This window comes from Anabrus simplex, chromosome 1 (genome assembly GCF_040414725.1).
Source record: "Anabrus simplex isolate iqAnaSimp1 chromosome 1, ASM4041472v1, whole genome shotgun sequence".
NCBI lineage: Eukaryota > Metazoa > Arthropoda > Insecta > Orthoptera > Tettigoniidae > Anabrus > Anabrus simplex.
The window spans coordinates 1,546,694,360-1,546,715,893 of NC_090265.1; the positions used below are offsets into that span (position 1 = coordinate 1,546,694,360).

General features: G+C 38.9%; 1 protein-coding gene across 1 annotated transcript in view; it reads right to left on the reverse strand.

Moving 5' to 3' along the window:
- The window catches only part of LOC136862145 (cAMP and cAMP-inhibited cGMP 3',5'-cyclic phosphodiesterase 10A-like), a 422,768-nt gene that overhangs the window by 163,254 nt on the left and 237,980 nt on the right, over positions 1-21,534 (reverse strand). The window contains exon 5 of the mRNA XM_068226202.1: positions 21,325-21,498. Coding sequence (XP_068082303.1) covers positions 21,325-21,498 — 174 coding nt within the window. The remainder of the gene's footprint in view (positions 1-21,324; positions 21,499-21,534) is intronic.

Here is a 21,534-nt window from a genome sequence, read left to right on the forward strand (position 1 = left end):
CTATACTATTTGCTGATAGCCCCAGATCATCAACAAATGTAAGACAATTTAGTCGAATATTTCTTCTAATCTTAACAGTGGGACGACATACCTTATCCCATTCATGCATAATTTCTTCCAGCACAGAATTAAACATCAATGGGGATAATCCATCTCCCTGTCAAAGACCAGTATGAATTTCAAATGGTTCAGAGATTTCATTTCTGGACCTAACTTTAGACTTTGTGTTTCTCAGAGTGACCACAATAAGGTTAACAAGTTTCCGATGTAGACCAAATTCAGGAAGGATATGTAGTAATGATTCACGATGGATAGTATCATAAGCCTTTTGAAAATAAAAAAGTGCTCTCTTAATTTTTGCTCCTAATGTGTTGATGTTTTATGATCTATTTGAGACTGATAATTTGATTTGGACAACTTCGTGTCAGTCTTGGTCGGGACTTTGAGAGTGGTACGCTATTGAGAGGATCTCCTCTGAGAGCCGGTTGGAGAGGCTGGGACTGGCGTAAAGATGGTGGAAAAAGGTAAAGTAGGACTGTCATCTAACTATGTGAACTTTATTTATGGGTGACAAAAGGGAAGATTCTAATGTTCCAATGTCGATCTGTATTTCCTAAAAATTTAATGTAGCATTTTCTACTTTTGTTAGAATTTAAAAGGTGGGTTTTCTAAACAGTCTAGGGACTTAACCCCTCAAGTGTGACATTGTTAAACTCCAAGTTGCACCCACAGCTTGCTTTATTTCTAGCCTCCTGCCAATTCTGAGTGCGGTTAACCTGATTATCCCTCGACAGCTGCACATCAGTAATGTGATTTTGTATAGTAGTCACCCCACACGCTTTCATTTTTCAGTGTATTATCGTGAATTATGTTATTAGTGTCACTATATTATTGAGTTAGGTCAGAATATATTCTGCTACCGTATGCGACAGTAGACGGTACTACCTGCGACTATCCGGCCGAAGGTCTGGCGCCCGATACCAAACCAGGCAAACTAAGGGAAAACCAAGCTGCGAGCAGAGGAGTTTTCCCTTAGAAGGTTAGATAAGATGAGACATTTGTGGGGAAATAACACATAAATTCATCAGCTGCTGTCTTGCAGTGAGGCAGGGGACTGCCAAGGGCTAAGGGAGGCCACCTTGGGAGAAAATCCTCTAGTACGTTAGGCTTAGCAAGTCAGTATGCTACAGGAGTACAACGCAGTTGCTTTCAAAACGAAAACGAGCCTAGGAAAGAAACATATTCTGAATGTCGGCAATACTTCAAGTACTCTTGGAACTAATGACGACGTTATGTCTGATGTTCATTCAAGATGCACGAGAAGAACAGATCATAGAAACAAGCTACGGATTGGGAACTTAAACGTTATAACTCTAACGGGGAAATGCAACTAAATCACGGATTTTATGTTCCGTAGATATATTCACATCCTAGGGCTAAGTGAAATTCAAATGGAAAGGTTGCAACACAAGAATGTCAGAGGACGGATATAAATTATACTGGAGTGGTAATCCTGCAGTGGCGAGGAATGGAGTTGGTTCTGTACTCCATAAAGACATTGATAGTGTAACAGATGTCTCATTCATCAATGAGAGATTAATCAAAGCTAAAATCTGACTAAATGGCGGAACTCAAACTGTGGTCCAAGTTTATGCTCCCCAGCAGGGTTGCAGCAATGACCGAAAAGCAAGCTTCCTAGAAAAACTAGAGGACACCATTGATGAAGAAAACAATGATAATTGGGGATTTTAATGCCCAGGTAGGAACTGACAGGTCAGGTTATGAAGGAATTATTGGTCCATATGGCCTTAGGCCTATTGTTCATACGATTGGTTCCCCGATATATGCCCTTTCTAAATATTTAGGTAGTCTACTTCAACCACACCTGGGTAACACTCCTTCCTATATTAAGGATTCCACACACACTTCATTGAGAAGTTAAAACTATATCATTTCAGCCAGGCGATATCTTGGTTAGTCTCGTTGTGGTGTCTCTGTTTACGAGAGTACCTGTTGATAGTGTTATGTCTCTCATTAATGATATTTTTACCGAAGAGATCGCAAGGCTATTCTATCACTGCATGACCTCCTCCTACTTTCTATGGAATGGGAAATATTATGAACAGACAGATGGTGTGGCCATGGGAAGTCCTCTCTCTCCTGTTGTGGCTAATTTCTTCATGGAAAACTTCGAAGAGAAAGCTTTGTCGAAGACCTGGTGGCGATATTTGGATGGTACATTCGTCGTATGGACAGAAGGTGAAGACAAACTTGGTCACTTTCTGGATCACCTTAATCGCCAGCACCCTTCCATTTTTTTCACCATGGAAATGGAATCTGACGGCAAAATACCACTTTTAGATGTTCTCGTCACAAAAAATAGGATGGATCTTTAGGACACGGTGTGTATCGTAAGCCTACACACACCAATAGATATCTCCACACAGATTCTGACCATCACCCTGCCCATAAACATGGTATCCTTACAACTCTGACTACCAGGGCCAGGAGGACTTGTGAAGTGTCAGCTCTACAAGAGGAAATTAACACCTTGAGAACCACCTTTGAGAGCAACGGTTACAGCAGAGGTTTGATCTCAAGGGTTCTGAAACTGAAACATAATCGGACGTCTGTTAAGGAAAAAGGTGTAAAAGGAATTGCTTACCTACCTTACATACATAACACGACAGATCGTATTATTGAAATCTTACGTAGGTACCATGTACAAACTGTTTTGGGACATCAATTAAGATTAGGTAACACCTGCGACCAACTAAAGATAGTTTGCCTAAATTGCAACAACCTGGTATCTACAGAGTTCCCTGTACTTGTGGCAAGGTTTATATTGGGCAGATTTTGAGAACCGTGTGTACTCGCATCAAAGAACATACCAGATGTATCAGACTCAACCAACCTGATAAATCACTTCGTCATGATGTATTGTTCCAAGAAGTGGATGTTCTTGCCCGTATAAAGCAATATCGCCCAAGAATTATCAGGAAGGAGGTTGAATTACGTAAACACCCAGATAATTTCAACCGCGGTACAGTGAATCATGGCTACCTATATTCAGAACCATTAGAAAGAAATGCTTTGCTGTTGCCATTCGTTGTCTCTAGCATAGGGTTAAAATGGCGTCCCTTTTACATCTTAGGTCACCTTTTCAAGTTCCTTGTTGCTTTCTCCTAGCCACCTTTAATACGTCGTTTCATTTCTCTGCTGTCTCCTGATGAAGAAAGGCAAGGTTCCTTTCGAAATGCGTCGAGTGTGTTTATTACTAATTACACGGCATCATCATCATCATCATCATCATCATCATCATCATCATCATCATCATCATCATAATTTCTTTGCTCCAGCAAGCCGGGCACAAGCCCAAAATATACCTCATGAATAGATTTGATATTTGCTTTGAGGATGTTGACAGAGAAACACGGGAACAGTGGTAAAGACCTAACTATTGTGTTTATGGACCTTGAAAAGGCGTATGATAATGTTCCTAAATCAACTATTTGGAAAAGTCTTAGAAAACTTGGTGTATCAGAGTACCTTATTAGGAAGATCCAAATGCTATATACTAATTGCAAAAGCTGTGTCAGTATTGGAGATGGTCACTTTGAATGGTTCAATGCAACCAAAGGAGTACAACAGGGAAGTGCCTTATCACCTCTTCTATTCATAGCAGTTATGGATACCAATTTAAAGGAACTAAAAGGAAAAGGTAATAAAGATCTTCAGGCTCTGGTGTTTGCAGATGATGTGGCAATATGGGATGAAACAGAGGAGAGAGTGCAAAATAATCTGAATGCATGGTGTAAGAAATTTGATGATTATGGAATGAAATTGAACCCATCGAAAACAGTAGCATTGAAAATCAGCAGACATATTATAGAATGCAACATAAAAATACGGGACCGCCAAGTTGAAGTAGTACATCGATTCAGATATTTAGGAAGCGTAATGGCTGGTAATAATAGAGCTGAGATAGAAATAACAAACAGAGTAACCAAAGGCTCTAACTTTTACAGTATCGTTAGACGCCTACTATGGGATGAGAAGGTCCCACAAAGAACAAAAATGATCCTGTACAAGTCATATTTCATTCCTATCCTTACATATTCTCTGGAAACCTGGACTCTTAACATCAAAGGATTGTAGTAGGATTCAAGCCTGTGAAATGAAATTTTTTAGCACTGCCCTCCAAAGCACACGACTTGATCACGTGAAAAATGACGATATCCGATCTAACCTAAGTCTAAATGAATCGATGAAGGAAAGACTTGGGTCATCTAGACTTAAATGGTTTGTGCATGTTTAACGAATGAATAGCACAAGGATACCATGTGCTTATTTGGAAAAGACAATAACAGGTAGAAGGCCAGCTGGAAGACCAAGAAGAAGATGGATGGCCCAACTGAGGGACGACGTGGAGAGAAGAGGATGGAATTGGGAATCTGTCACGGACAACATCTTTTTGAATAGGTACCTTTGGAAGACGCTTGTTTTCAAACACCCTACCCAGCTCACTGGAAGGGAAAACCGATGATTATGATGGTGATGATGATGATGATGATGTCACTATATTCACTGGAAGTTATAGCAAATTAATCCTCTGTATTATTCACATTCCGAATCATTTTCCCTGCCTTTATTAATGAGTAAATTAGCTATTTATACTTCACCAACAACTTCACCAGGACCTGCCATGTTTGTGAATGAACTTGAAACATGTGTACAGAGTTTTTTAAATAAATGACTGTGAATTTATGCGACATCTCTTGGAAAAAGCAGACAGCTCTAAGTAAGGTCATCAAGGAACTAAGGACAGAGGTGTCTTATAGTTATCGAACCGGGAGATTACCACTCAGAGTGTTGGGCAACTTAAGGTAGGAATTGCATGCTATGTTACAGTTAAGGCATGAGATTTTCAGCTGTGCAGTGAGAGCTGTGGGCATTGTGTCCCATCGATGATTTAGAAGGGTTTTCAAGGAAATTTCGGCAGGGTAGCACATGGCTACGCATGAAGCATAAATCGGGGCCTGTTGAACGTGGAAAATATGAAAGTAATCCCAAAAATAAGGTCTCCTATTTTTTTTATAAATATACCTGTTTATTTCTACAATGGTTTACATCATTTTACAGCTTGAACATTTAGCTATTTTTCTACATAATCACCATTTTGGTCAATGCATTTTTGTAGATGCTGGTACAGTTTTTGTATGCCCATGTCATACCAGCTCGCCGCCATGCTGTTCAGGAAGTTGTGAACCTCATCTTTCACCTCATCGTTAGTGCTGAATCGCTTTCCAGCCAAATGTTCTTTCAACTTAGGGAACAAGTGATAGTCACCGAACACCAAGCCAGGAATATAGGGTGAGTGGGTGATGATGTTCCACTGAAACCTTTTCAGGAGAGCAACGGTTCGACGGGCGATGTGCGGGCGAGCGTTGTTATGGAGAATGTTTACGCCCTTGCTCAACATTCTTCTTTTCCGGTTCTGAATTGCACGTCTGAGTTTTTTCAGAGTCTCACAGTACCTGTCAGCGTTAATTGTGGTCTCAGCGGGGATAAAGTCGACCAATAATACCCCTTTTTGATCCCAAAACACAGTTGTCATGATTTTACCGGCAGGCTGTGTTTGCTTGAATTTCCGCGGCTTTGGCGAAGAGGGATCCGCCACTGGCGTGATTGTTGCTTGGTCTTTGGTGTAAAGTGGAACACCCCGGTTTCGTCACCCATGACAATTGAGTACAAAATGTTATCCTGTTCGGCTGCGTAGCGTTGAAGGAATGCGCGGGAAGAATCAACTCACTACCACATGTGGTCTTCAGTCAGTATGCATGGGACCTATCTTTCGCACACCTTCCGGTATTTCAAATTTTCCGTAAAAATTCTGTAAGCGGCGCTTCGGGAAATCTCAGGAACAAAAGTGCAGAGATCCTCCAGGGCGATCCGCCGATCTTCACACACGTGATTTGCTCAACCTTCACGACTGTCTCGATGTAAATTGACGGTCTTCCGCTCCTTTGTTCATTGTGAATTTCAGTCCGACCAGCTGCAAACTCTCTACACCACTTACAAACTTTTTTGACACCCATGCACGACTCACCATACACTTCCGTCAATTGGCAATGGATTTCAATCGGCTCAGTACCTTTTGCGTTCAAAAACCGAATAACTGCGCGCACTTCGCACTTGGTGGTAACATCCAACGGAAGCTCCACTTTCAATGGCTGCCAAGCCAAGACTGAGTGCCTCAGCATGGCGTGCGTATGTTTATATGCGAGCACGGGAAACACTCTTCACAATATTGTGACCAACAGCCACACGAACAGAATTCTGTATTTATAAAAAAAAACCGGAGACCTTATTTTTGGGATTACCCTCGTAGATATGCATAATATATTCAGGTGGTGGTGGTGGTGGTGGTGGTGGTGGTGGTGGTGGTAGTGGTGGTGATTTTTTAAGAGGAAGTACAACTAGGTAAGCATCCTCTCTAAACAAATAGCCTAATGCGAGATAATGCATAGAGACATATCCAGTGTGATTTATGAGTCTGAGGGAATGTGTTCTGGGCTAGTGAGATATTTGTTACAAGCTATTTGTGTGGCCCACATAGCGCCCTCACTGAAGAGATGAATCTCGCTTGGAAGGTAATGTTTCCCCAGGTGAGGGTGACAAAAGTGTTCACTTAGCTGAGAGATTTATACTTGGCCCACAGCCTAAGAGGAACCCGTCGTTACAGGAAATACTGTATGAGATGCAGCCATGCGAGAGCCTTGCCATGTAAATGAATCTAGAATGTTTATATTTGTAGCCAGTTGTAAGTTAGGTTTGAGACAGCGGCTTTCCTGTTGTCACCAGGGGAGGCTAATGACCCATATTTCGACCTGTGTCCAATCCGTCAAGACTAGTGTTTTGTTTATGTATTTACTTTCAGGTCTAGTGGAATATTTTGTGATCGCTTTGTTGTTGTTTTTGTTGTTTTTGTATCTTATAGATTTGGTTTCTCATTGTGTTGTCAATTCCTCAAGGGAATAAGTCCAAATGCTTTTAAAGGGATGAGAAGCTCCATTCACAATTTTCTGATTCTGCTCGTGTTAGAAGTTGTGTTATTTTTGGACTCCAGGCTGCGGAAATGAAATTCCTGGGGTCATTGCTGCAGAAAACGAGACAAGATAAGATCCAGAATGAAAAGGTCCATGAAGATATCCGAGTGAAACTACTCAACAAAATTCTAGCAACATCAAGGTTGAGATAGTTTGGTCACTTGAAGAGGATGGATCTGAAGATGGTAGCACGAAAACAGTTTGACAAAGATCTGGAGGGAAAACAACCTAGGGGCAGACCAAGGACACGATGGATCTCCCAAATAAAAAATGATCTGCAAGGAAGAGGAGTGGAATTGTGTAGTGGTACTTGTATATACATAAGTGGAGAGTGCCCTTGCACCGCCCCCGGGAAACTGGAGACAATTAAATGATGATTATGATGACGAGGGCAGTTCTAAGCAATCCATTATTTTGTATTCATATTTCCCAAATCGTTTGGGAACAATTTCAGTGTTTTACACTGACTTTTTATTCTTAATCTCAGGTACCAGAACGTTTGGTTACAACACCTACCGTAGATTTTGTTCGAGTTTATCTGGTTTTCATTGTTAGGTACGAGTAACTTGCTCGTCTTCCCTCTTTGACAACAACTTCTCATTCAAGGAATTTGCAAAGGAAGCTATTTTTTCCTAAGAATGTGACCCATAGTCTTTGCCTTCTTTCTTTCAATCTCTTTTATGAGGCTTGTTTTTTCACCCATTTCTTGGAGAAGCAGGGTATTACTTTTCTGCTGTGTCCAACTTGTATGGGCCTTTCTTCTCCATATACATATGTGCCATTTCACCGTTCTATAGTTGTAGTATTTGGAACAAAAATGGCGCTCCAGCCATTAAAGAATTAAAATAAAGCAATTAGCAGCGGTACGAGCTGAAGAGACAATAAATTCAACCGGCAATCACGGAAAGAACTACTTTTAGAAGGCGGTGCGAAAGAATGACGAGAGCGGATTATTTAAACCGATTATTGAAAAAAAAAAGTCTTCCATTAGAACAAATCTCAATTCAGCACTGCATCGAAAAAAGACGGAATCGAGTAAAGAAACCAGCTACTTATCGGATTCTTTAATCAATTATTGGAGATAAGATCAAATCTACGATAACCCGCTTAACATCAGCTGTGTTTGACACATATACGTGAGATTATAGACCAGCTGTTAGGAAACGTCAAGTTGGATCTGTACTACGTCACGGTTGGGCTCGGAACATTGTATTTGCCCGATACTGCATAACGTCAAGAGAGCTGAATTAAACCGAAAATAGAGTGCAATTCTAAAAGCACGTAAAATTCACACCGTTTCGGCGAGCAAGGCAGTTGAAATAAGACGATATTTAGAGCTGTTATAAGCAAATTAGACGTATCAGAATACATAATACTTTTCGCATTAGCACTACTAAGCAGGTTACAGCATGTATAAATCAACTAATGCCTTGTGTTATTCTGTCCTTGACGCAATGAAACCACCATGATGTTCTAAGAAGCTGAGGCAAAGACTACTCTGGCTATGGTGACGCTTCACGAGATCGATGATCCAGGAGGGCGGTAATCAGCTGTGAGGACGAGATGGACCCTGGAGCGAGGCCTACCATCCCATGACGATCAACAGCGAGATGGAAGTCAATACCCAATAAGCAAAGTTAAGTCCCCATTTGAGTCGTGTCGTAAGTAGAAAACCTTATTCTTTTGGTTAATATATAATGTGCATTATGACATTGTGTGTGCGTAGTTAATATACGAGTGTACTTACAAGGAAATAGGTATTCATCTGAAGTTACCGTAAATCCCAGACATAGGTGTAAAATACCAGTGAATGCCGTTCGTAAGTTTGTCAATATGGTATTGGAGAAGTGAGTGATATTTTTCTTGATTCGTTGTCAGTGAAGTGTTAGAGTATTAAGAGAAAGCTAATATTTATATGCGTGATGGCTTTAACAAAATAACATGCGTAAAGATCGTATTTAGGGAATGTTACAATAAAATATAGTGGCACAGTTTTAAGGTTACGATGTGCTGTTCTTTGATACTATGACAGTAATGATAATGATTTATATATGTGTAGGTTATGGCACACATGTTGCGCATTTTGATGAAACGAGTGCTTTGAATATGAATGCTACGCGATAATTGAAGTGTTAAATGGTGAATGTAATTAGCATATGAGTTGACAGTATATTTTGATGGTGATAGTTATTGTTATTTAGGAAGTTGGTCATAGTATTTCTTCGAGAGATGGTAGTATGTGTAGGTTGCACATGCTAAGGTATAGGTATTGAAACATACTGTTTTCAATTGCTATTTTATTCCCTAATATATATATGTAATACAGATTAGGATACGATCTCAATGCCATCAGTATAGAATTAATTGAGTGAGTAGGATCATCAGAAGAGCCGAGAGGCCACCTACGTCAATATTTAGGCCTTCACTGACATACCTACGATTGTTTTCATACATTCTCACATACGGCAATTTAACTTATGATTTTATGAGAGCAGTATAACACATCACTGGTAACTTAGTCTTTCATATGTGGATTTTAGATGAAGATAGAGTCTTCCTATGTGTCAATTTTTCCACCTATGGTATTATTCGTTGGAAGATTAATTAAATACACTTGGTAATGCTATATTAAGTTATATACGCACTTTAATTGAATTTCAACCATGAATTAAAATAATAATTGAATGATTTAGCCATATAATCCTTACGATGGAATTAATTTGAGATTGCTTACGACTTATAGTGGACTTAGATTTGCTTATATGGAGGTCAGTTAGGATGAAATATGAAACATAAAATAATTTGGAACCTCAACTAGAGAAAAACCCTAATGGACAGACATTAATCTTCTCACACGATTTTTCTACTATGCGTGGACATTGATGTGAAGTGTTCAGCCGAGTGATATGCATTTCTGTAATTGCATGTGAATTTAGGTTCAGACGATTGAATTTTGGTAATTTTAAGGAGCAATCCAGTTTAATATGGAAAGATTCCAGATCTTAATTAATTAATTAATTAATTAATTGATTGATTAATTATTGGTCATTTTCTTTGCGTTTTCACATTTTCAATTGAAACCCAATTTGAACATTGTATATAGTAGGGAGTATAGCTTGTTTACTTAACTCATTTGGATGCATCCAATTTTTACAATTATGTTGAATAATTTTACTTGATTATAGAATTTATTTATTTTCCTTTTCATTTAATTCCCTTGGATACTACTAAGTTATGATACAATTCTTTGACAGGCCAGGATTAAGACATAGATAAATGAGGCCTGATTTCATTTCTTTTTTATGTTAGAGGTTTCCCTAAACCTGTTTTCTCCAACGTAACATAAGTACATTATTTAGAAGCTGATTGCGTAGGAAACCAGCAACAGTGTATAAATATTTTTTCAAGATACTCTACCTTTATTTCAACTCATACTTAGACCAATTTATTAATAAAAGCTGAGTAGTGGAAAACATTAAATTCTTTCAATGTCTTCTTAGAATAAGTATTAGATATAAGCTTATAATGACTAATTCTGATTGCGATTATGATAATGACATGTATGGAATTCTTGACAATCCATGATAATCTGAATTTTACGATAAATTTCGGTATCATTCAAGTACGGTATCCGACTCATAGCGTGTTGAAGACGTTCATCTACGTAGGTTGGGATTTACCGTAGGCCAGCGGTGTTCTTTCTCACGCGGATCTCACAACCCAGCAATATTTGGCAGATGAAATTGTTATTAAGAGCTAGTCTGGAACTCGTGTATCCCCACCTGGACGCGGGAGTGGTGCACATATCTCCATTGCTTCCAATCTCTGTCTTTTGAGTTTCTCCAATGTCCAGCTTATACATCCATTCCATACATTAGTAAACTCCAGACAAAGCTCTTCACAAATGTCTTCCTTGTTTCTATGTTTAGGAACTTACTGCTTATCAGATGTTTTCCGCACCAGAGGGCTTTCTTAGCCATGGTTATTTCTTCCTTCACCTCATGGGTACGTCCACTGTCAATGGTGACAGTGCACTCAAGGAAACAAAATTGCCTCATGTGCTCAGTTTTTGAAGTGCCGGTCTTTATTTCAGCCTTAGCCTTGTGTACAAACTCTGTCTTTGTTTTCTTAGTCTTTATTTTGAGGTTAAACTCGCAGAGGATTTCAGCCAATGCAGTTAGTGTTCTATTAATTTCCTTTGCACTGCCAGCAACTATTGCAATATGATCTGCATATTGTACCCAAAGGACCCGTTTGCCAGTAAATTTGATACCAACTTTCTTGATTAAACCATTGCTGTTGCCTCCTATATCACGTTCCCTGCGGCAGTGAATTTTGATGACTTAATTTTATGTTGTACCGGCCCATCGGTGACACGATGCTGCCTTTAGTTATTATTGGTTCAAATCACCGGTGACCTGACAAATTTGAGTTTTGTTATCCCTGCTATGAAATCCAAAACAATGATGGAGCACATGTTATGTGCGTTAATGTTGAGGAGACATTCAGATGTATTTACCGCTGTGACATTTTTTCGATGCAAGAAGTGCGTGACCCAGAAATGACCCCGGAAAGAATGTTAGTTTCTCTTTCATTGATCTGTTTTATGAGAATATGATAGGCGTACATTAATTATTTTCATATTATGCTACATTACATACATTATCATTATAGACCATTATGCCTTTCAGCGTTCAGTCTGCAAGCTTCTGTGAATTTACTAAACATCGCCACAATCCTCTATTTGCAACTAGTGCTGTGGCCTCATTTAGTTCTATACCTCTTATCTTTAAATCGTTAGGAAATGAGTCTAACCATCGCCATCTCGTTCTCACTCTACTCCTCGTACTCTCCATTATTCTCCTAGGTAACCTATCCTCCTCCATTCATCTCACATGACCCACCACCGAAGCCGGTTTATGCCTACAGCTCCATCCATCGAGTTCATTCCCAACGTAGTCTTTATCTCCTCGTTCCGAGTACCCTCCTGCCATTGTTCCCACCTGTTAGTACCAGCAATCATTCTCGCTACTTTCATGTTTGTTAATTCTAACTTATGAATAAGATATCCTGAGTCAACCCAGCCTTCGCTCCTGTAAAACTTACTTACCCGCATATTTCGTATGTACCAACCCACATATTTGATGTGCTCAGAAAATTGTAATTTACTCAGGCAAATTAAAATTATGCAGAAGAGATCATAAAATAGACCATAATTTATGCTATTTCATGATATAAAAATTTTGTTTACTTCTTGATGCATTTGTAATTAACACACTTAGAACCATGGAAATTTCCACTAAACCAGATACCCCAAGGGTTTAAAAAAAACAGAATGGGGACACCCCGATGAATAAGCCGTGCTTACAGTACACTTAATTAAGTACGTTAAGCACAGTTTGTTTTTGTTTCTTCCTAAGTATCTCTCCCTGCTTATTTTTATGGACGTTCGTTAGGAGCTATCTAACGGTGAGATGGCATCCCAGTCTAGAAAACCAAGAATGACAGCTGAGAGGATTCATTGCAGTGACCATGCATCACCTCATAATCTGCAGGTTTTTGGGCTGAGCAGCAGTTGCTTGTTAGGCCAAGGCCCATCAGAGTTCTAGTGCCATGGAGTTTGTATATTTGATTCAGAAACACATAAAATAAATACCAGAAAATTTAGCAATTTTTAATATTTTGTGCTTGCGTTCTGGTAGGTAACAGTAATTGTGTTGCCAGCTTACTGTACATTAATGAAACAGAAGAACATTCATTGCAAAATCCTAAATTGTTACATTTCAAAAACAGAAAGATTTATTTCTGATTTATTTCTGTTGTTAATATAAGTTTTTAAAAAGTCACCAGGTGCCTAATTGAACATGAAAGAATAAAGAATATCTTGTTAAAAATGTATTAGTCATCAGGTACAGTGACAAAATCGCTATAATGGTCATGTTGTCTACATTGTGCTGTATGCTTGCCATATGCCGTACTCTAGTGGTTGAAATATAAAACGGATTTGACTTGTGCGTATGGCTCATTCCAAGTTAAGAAAACAGTATTGCTCTTACGGACCTACAACGAGTGAACACAACCCCTCTGAGACACCCGTAATTCCTTGTGTTTAAGGGGTATTATACTGTACTTTGTAATGTGGATGAGGCATTTTTGCCCGTGAGATATTAAAATAACTATATAACATTTTATTTTTCATAAATTCATTCGTAGGGAGGGAGAACAACGGCAGGAACAGCCATCGCTTCGTTGCCTTGCTTCATTTGCCTTCTATGTTGCTCTGGTACAAGCATGTGTGAACCGCCGGCAGCTCACTTCTGTAGTGAAGTCATGTAAAATGTTTCTTTATTACATGTGTGTTTTTAGGCTGTAAATTAGTGCGTACTCGTCTTCTGTTGAGTGATAGTTATGGGATAAGCCTATGTGTGTGATTTCTTTCTTTAACATTAATACTGTAATCTTTTGTAGTCACCTACAGTATTCATTTGTTGCGTCTGTTTTCTGGCCTTTATATCAGTGCGTGCTTGCCTTGTAGTGAGTGAGTGTTATGTGATTAATAAGCCTATTTGTGTAATTTCTTTCTTTTAACATTAATACCGTGATTTCGTTTGTAGAGATATCGTTTACTGTATTTATTTGTTGCTTGTGTTTTTCAGCCTTTATATCAGTGTAGAGGCCTAATTGTATTCTGTTGAGTGAGTGTTATGTGATTAGCCTACGTGTGTGATTTCTTTCCTTTAATAGTGATAATCAATAGTGATTTATTTGTGTGGTGATAGAAACTGGCCTAAGTTGAAATGTGAACAGTTGTGGACTTTTATCATTTACGAGAACAGTGTAACTGAAACTTACATTTCCTTACCAATGCGATGTTACGTTAATATAATCTGATGTTCGTATTTGAACGACAGTGATTAACTTCACAGAGTTATTTAGCATTGAATACTGAAAAGTGTTGATACGTGATTGTTAGTGAAACGTCAAAACTGTCCATGATTTTATATTTAATCTTAACGAATGATAAACTGTGCTAGTAGTGAAACATAATCTTATATTTTCGGATTGTTCAGGTTATTGAATTTACTGTAGTAAAGCATCACAGTACATAGTTATTCTACCAAAGGTGTTGGAACATTTTTTCAAACTGTACGTCTATATTACGAATGTCTGATATAATTAATCGTATTTAACAGTGTCGTCGAACTTAGATTTTATTTTACAAGTGACCAGACTCTTAACTGGGCATAAACTCAGTACTGTATTTAAAAGATCTGGTGTATTTAACATTCCTTAATTATCCCGATAAGACTTGTGTCGAACCTAAGACGGTTCCAAGAAGGACAGTGTTTTCTTTTGCCATTTACAATGGCGAACGGGTCTAAATTAACGGAACTTATTCTTTTCCTTTGATGTTGTGTGGAGTGTTTAAACGGGATACCTTGTTTTCTGCGTCGTTATTCGAAATATGTTCTCACACTTTAATAAGGTGACATTTATTTTACGTGATTGATACATCACATGTTTAATTTTGAGTTCAATTTAATCCATCAGTAATGACTGTGTTCTTCTAATTAATTAGTGAAATCCCACTGTGAAGACAATTGAGTGCAGCTTGTGACTCGTTAAAGATCGCTACGAACAATAATCTCATTTGTGCAGATCAATTACTTTGAATCCATTTCGTATCTTAGTGCCGTGTTACAACCAAGTCCACGAGTGCTCCTAGATCATCCAGACCTCCTAGGTGTTCTAGACGTTCTAGATATTTGAGACCGGCTCGGAAGATGGTGGCACCATGAGCAAACATTGCGACCCCGCAATGTACCAGGACCAGATCGCTCCCAGGAGTAGTACTCATTGTAACCGCTGTGCTGAGGTGACGTTAAACTCTGACTTTATTTTATGAAAAACTTTGAACACAAATTAGCGTTCCATTATAATTATTTTACTTCCCTCTCCTCTGAAAAAAGTTAGATAAGGACCGGACACCCCTGTGTCGAGTCTTGTGTTCAGCTAGCCATCGAAACAAACTTTTACAGTTACAGTATTGAAGCCGCTGTTTGGAGAGCGATGTTATGCCCGTTTCGCCATTAGAAAATCCTATATAATTTTTCAGCATCTTCTGATGCGGTACAATTAGGCGATGCAAGAATCTCAAATCTGTAGCCGGTAGGTGCTTTCCTATGCCAGACGAGGCAAATTTTTAGCGTCGCTTCTCCGTATTTCACTCTTCCTTCCCGCAAGATTCGGCTTGTTCTATCAGGAATAAAGCTCCTAAATGATTTCAATGATTTCAATTTGGTTTACATTTTGGTCAAGTTCAGATACGTTAAATCACTTTTTTTATTTCATTGCCGTATCCTACTTCTTAATATAAAGACTGTTTTCCGTAATCTGGCACTTGAAATCTCATAAATATATGTTCAGATTGAACATAGATACTCGTAGCCTTTCCTTGACATAGAAAGGAGACTTGTAGGTACTTCTTTTTTGTTTTGGGGTGACGTAGATCAGTTATATGCTGAAGATATGGTATTGTATGTTCATCGTTACCTGAATAATAAATTTTACTAAATTTTGACGGCAATATGTCATTTCCTGCAGTTGGAACCTTCCTGCGTTTGACACTTTTCTGTTGTGAACAGGATATACACTAAAAACAGAAGGAACTTCGTTGGGGAGAATTCGCTTGATTGATATGCTTGCACTGAAATCTGATGTATTAAAATGCAAGCTACACACTCGTGCTTCGCAATAGCTTGCCTGCATTCTCTCTTAAATCGCACTCCGAAGGAAAATATGGAACGTCACATTTTCTTATTTTTTAGCGGTATCCGAAGTATACAGAGGTACACAACAGTGCTCCATGCTTTTTAACCTCACGGACACTCACCGACAGAAACAATACGCTCAATAAATTGCATAAAAGCAACACAACATCACGATTACTCCGTACATCACAATGTTAAATTCCGCCAAGAGCACAACAGAAACCAGATATCTAGCGGCCAAACCGCGAACACGGTTGGGCTCTCTTTTCAGCGGCCAATTAGTAGCTATGTCTCGGCCTTATCTATCTCGTAGGCAACGGTCTGACCATGCTTGTGTTTGTTACATGCTGCATTCTGGTGGACATCATTTAAGTTTTGCATCACGCAGCCACTGACACTCCATCGGTCCTTAACAACTCATACTAACCCAAGCAAAACAGTCTTTTGTACAGTGTCTTATGTTCAGAAGCAATGTCCGTATGATCAGGCTCACACATTCAGACAAGAGCTGCCAGAGCACGTATTGCTTTGCGTATTAGTTCTTATGTTCTGAAGTGGTGTCCGTGACATCTGGCTCCAACACTCAGAATGCATGTCAGTTTGTTCTCTCATTTAAATAAAGGCAGAAAAAATATGAGTAATTTTTCTTAAAATTTAATATAAACTCCCCTTGAAACTCTTTCTTTATTACATTGATGGTGTCATGGCACAAATGCACTGTATCATGAGCCACCCCTGAGTTGTACATACAGTAGATGAAGGAAACAGAAAAAACCAAATCATGTACACTCCCAAAAACTATGGGAAGATTTCGGTAGTAACCTGGAAAGACTTTGTCAAGAGACAGGGTAACGTTTCTGTACTTTAAAAAAGAATCTGATGGAGTCCAAAAGTTAAATTAATATTGCACTGGACAAATCAAAATCTACGAATCCATCCTTGAAAACAGGATTAGAAAATATGTTGAACCTACACTTGAGGACGAACAGCATGGTTTCAGACCTCACTGATCAACTGTAGACGCCATTCTTGCTACCATACTCTATAAGAAGTATTGACAGAAATGTAAAACACTTATAACTGTTTTTGTGGACATCGAGAAAGCATTTGACCATGTACCACACAGGCATATATGGGAATGTTTGAGTCATAAGAAAGTGCCTGATGACATAGCACAAGTATAATCAATTCCAGGATGGAAGGTCAGGTTGGTTTAGAACAAAGAATGGAGTCCAGCAGGGAAGTTGTATTTCACCACTCCTCTTCATAATCATAATGGATGAAGTTTTAAAAGCAGTTAAAAGATAGGATCCAGCTACTAATGCCCTGATTTTTGCTGATGATGTAATGGTATGGGGAGAGACGGAAGTAGAAGTACAAGCTAGACTGGATCTTTGGCATGAAGTTTTTACAATGTTAGGTTTTAAAATCAGCAAAACCAAGAGATTTGGCTTGTTGATCAGTAAAAACTCTCAAACTGTTCACCTAAGAATTGGAGATGTGATGGATATTGTAGACAACTTCCAGTACTTAGGTAGTGTTCTGTCCTCAGGCAATACTGTACATCGAGAGATTAGCAACAGAATACAGAAAGCTTCCACATTTTATCACGCTGTACGTCAAATACTTGGGATGAAACATTTCTGCTAGTTTCCAAGATCAGCTTGTAAAAACTATATCTGGTACCTATATTCACGTGCAGTCTGGAAGCAGCAACACTTACTGGATCAACAAAGAGTCGTCTTCAGGCAACAAACAAAGTTCCTCCGTCCTTGTCTACAAAAATGGATAAAATAAGGAATGCGGATACCCAACCACAGCTTAGATTGGAAGGAAGCTTGCTGGAGAGCCTTGAACTGAAGGGATTGCAATGGTATGGTCACATGAAAAGAATGGATCCCCATATAACTCCTTGAGCATACTTCGACCACGGTGTTCCTGGAAAGAGACCAAGAGGAAGACCTCATGATGTTTGGGAGAAGCAGATTTTCAAGGACCTTGAAATCAGAGATGTAAACTGGCATCGCAAATTTGAACATTATCTGTGGATGGACAGGACGAACTAAAGAGTCTTGTACATAACTGCACCCAGCTTTCTGGCGCGAAGAAATGATTATTATTATTATTATTATTATTATTATTATTATTATTATTATTATTATTATTATTATTATTATTATTATTATTATTATTATTATTGGATTAATCAGATGAACTCATAGTTGATCCTAGGAAATCACTGGGCAAATGAAAGGAATGTTTTGAGGGTAATCACATACATTTTAAATTATATTGTTCTGCAGAGAGTCTTGAGAAAGATCTTTGTACTTGTGCAGGATAAATGAACCTTCTTCTTGTGGTGCCTATCCATTCTGGATGTTGGCAATCAGCATGGCAACACATCCTTTACCTGTAACTAATCTAAAACGTCCCTCCAAACTTGTACTAAGTCATGATTTCAAGTTCTTCAGCCAAGAAATGTCATATATATATATGAAAGAACAAAGAGTTGTATAAATGATTTGTTTAACACGTTGAGTGCCGAGCCGATTGTAGCACACTATTCCACTGGTGCCAGGCATGTTTTTGAATTGCAATTCGCTGGTGCCAAAGCAATTGTACGCGTTGTAATCTGTTTATATAATCTTGGGATGTATTTATATGATGTACTAAGTAAATTTTATCTCACCTTACCATGGTCATGTGTGACGCCATATGATGTCACATCAATTTTTAGGAAAGATAATATATAGCGTGACGCCATATGGTGTCACAGAATATTTTGTCATGGAATGTGCAATACGAATTTCAAATACGGGATATGTATTTGCTAACTCAAATTAACGCAATATTTATGAAAACCGAGTAAAATGCAAAACAAGTACTTGTATTACATTACATATTGCTGTGAACAGTTTTCTGATAACTCTAAACAATGAAAATATGCGTCTCGGCACGCCCGAGTTCTTGTTACTCGTAATTTTTCAAACCTTATTGGCATCGTTGTTCAAACATCGTCCTTTGTACACTTGTTTCATGTGCTATTTTCATATTTACATTTTGCACATCTGATCGGGAAGTTAAGGGGAACGCGCTAACTATACGCTACCTGGCTGCTAGGGCAGCTCGACGTAGCCCGGTTGGTTCACGTCCGCTGCTTCGCTCCTCCCTACCTCTCCGCCACACCCCGATACTCCCGCGACACTTCTAATTTTATGACTACGTATTTGTTTAATTTTGGCGTTTAAACTTGCGCTGGATACAAGCAGTTTTCACCTTAGCATTCTACTGCCTCCCACGAACATTCATACCAAATTTCAACCGAATCCGAGTGTAACACATGTATGTGTTCCCTCGTAAGATTATTACCAATATCTTCCATTTTTTATATTTTTGCACAACTATATAAACTGAGTGATAATACGTACGTAAACGAGGAATAAACAATGCCTGGCGCGCCTTCACCTGTGACAATGATCACTGGCCAGTCAGTGGCTTCGGAAGAATACTGTGGCGCCACATAGTGGCATAGAGTAAAAATACACAGCTGGAATAGACCCTGAAGTTCGCCCTTCACGTAGTACCAATTTTACGCGCATAGATGTCACAGCTGATTATCTATGGTGCATCGCCTGAAACTCAACTGTGCCGCCATATGGCGTCACGCCAACTCTGATTTCAAGAACGGTGTGCCGCCATATGGCGTCACGCCATCTCAAATTTGAAGACCACCGTGACGCCATATGGCGGCACGTGGCACCCAACGTGTTAATGAATTAAACAATGTACAAAGAATAAAAGCTGGAAGACTGTGATGGGCATGTGGCTCACATATGTCTGACCATATTTTGACCAAAGCAGACCAGCTAGGAAGGCCTGAAGGAACCTGTTTACTTGGTAGACACATAAAGCTATGGGAAGATGGCCTGTTGAAAGACCTTTAGAAACTGTGAGTCCACGAGGACCCTGGATCCAAACAGCATAAAATTTCAGTAATTGGAGGCAGACAGTGAGGCTGGGTCATGATAAGGATCAAAGGTATTTGATTGCCAGTTGAATTATTTTAAGATAACTGAACTGGGACTAGATAAGAAGACTTTGAATCTTGTGAAAGCTACTCTAACGAAGAACATGTCCAATGTCAAATTCAGAGGGGTACTATCAAAAAGCTTCGAGATCAAAACAAGTGTTAGACAAGGAAATGGTTTATCAATAATTTTGTTTAATTATCTGCTGGAGAAGGTCATTCGGCAATGGACGAATACACAAGCTGACAACTCTGGATTAAAAATCGCCTACAAAAAAGACAAGTTAACAGTCACTTGCTTAACCTTCGCAGATTACCTCACACTCTTCGCTTCAAGTATGGAAGAAGCTACATATCAGCTATTCTCCCTCGAACACATAGCAGCTAAAGTAGGGCTGAAGCCCGCTGTCAACAAAACTGAGTTTCTGACCAACATCAGAGAAGAACCCAACTTAATTTCTTTTGGGGGAAATAATACGAAAGGCCGACTCATTCAAATATCTTGGAGAATGGATAACCCCAGATATCAATGAGGACCTTGCAATGAAGAGTAGATGCACCAAATTAGAGAACTTATCATCTTTGTAAGAACATATACAAGTCTAAATCCCTTTGAATCTTAAACTTAGACACTACAATACCATAGTAAGACCATCTGTAATGTATGCCTCAGAATGCCTAAACATGACCTGGAAAGGACAACTCAGGAAACTGGAACTGAAAAAGCGGAAAATCCTCAGAAGAATTATGGGTCCCATTAAAGAAGGAGATGGATACAGAATTAGGCACAACAAGGAACTGTACAGTAAAATAGAGAGCATTACAACATATATGAGGAAGAGAAGACTAATGTTCTATGGTCACATAGTCAGGACGGACAGCCAGAGACTCACTTCAAAGATATTCAACACTGTATCTAGAGTGAAAGCAATAAATGCCAAATGGACAAATTTAGTTTGGAAAGACCTACAATACATAAACAATGATCACACTGACATTTACAACCGAGATAAGTTCAGAAAGTTAATCAAGACATCCGACTCTCTCCAATCACTAACAGGTAAATCACTGTATCCAGGAGTAGGAATCAAATGTACCAAAGAAAGAAAATACATCCATAGTGCTGAAATGAAGGAAAACTGGGCTAAGAAGAAGAAAAAAGCTCACTAGAGTTAAGAACCACATGGTCCATTGTAGGTCTAAACGAAGCAGAAGATGAAGAATAATGAAACTAGCCACTTTTAAGACTTTCAAACATTTAAGTCATAAATTCAAAAACTTTGAATACTACTGAAGCTAATTGCACTTTCCTAAAGTGATTCCTTTTTATTTCTGGCTTTCTGTGAGTATTCTAACAAGAAAACTAAATTTAAAGCAAAATGTTGACCACAAGAAAAGGCTCTTTCTTTCTACTTACAACAATCTCTGATATGATTTTATCCATGAATACAATGTCAGCAAAATAACACTTTGTGAGATCCAAAAGATAGTCATTGAGCTCCTGCTGTTTTTGAAGAGCCACACGTTGCTGATTCTGATGAATTGCAGCACCCATCCAGCCTGCGACTGCCACTACAATCTCGATATCAGTCTGAAACAGTAGCATGTTCCCAATCATAATGGTAAA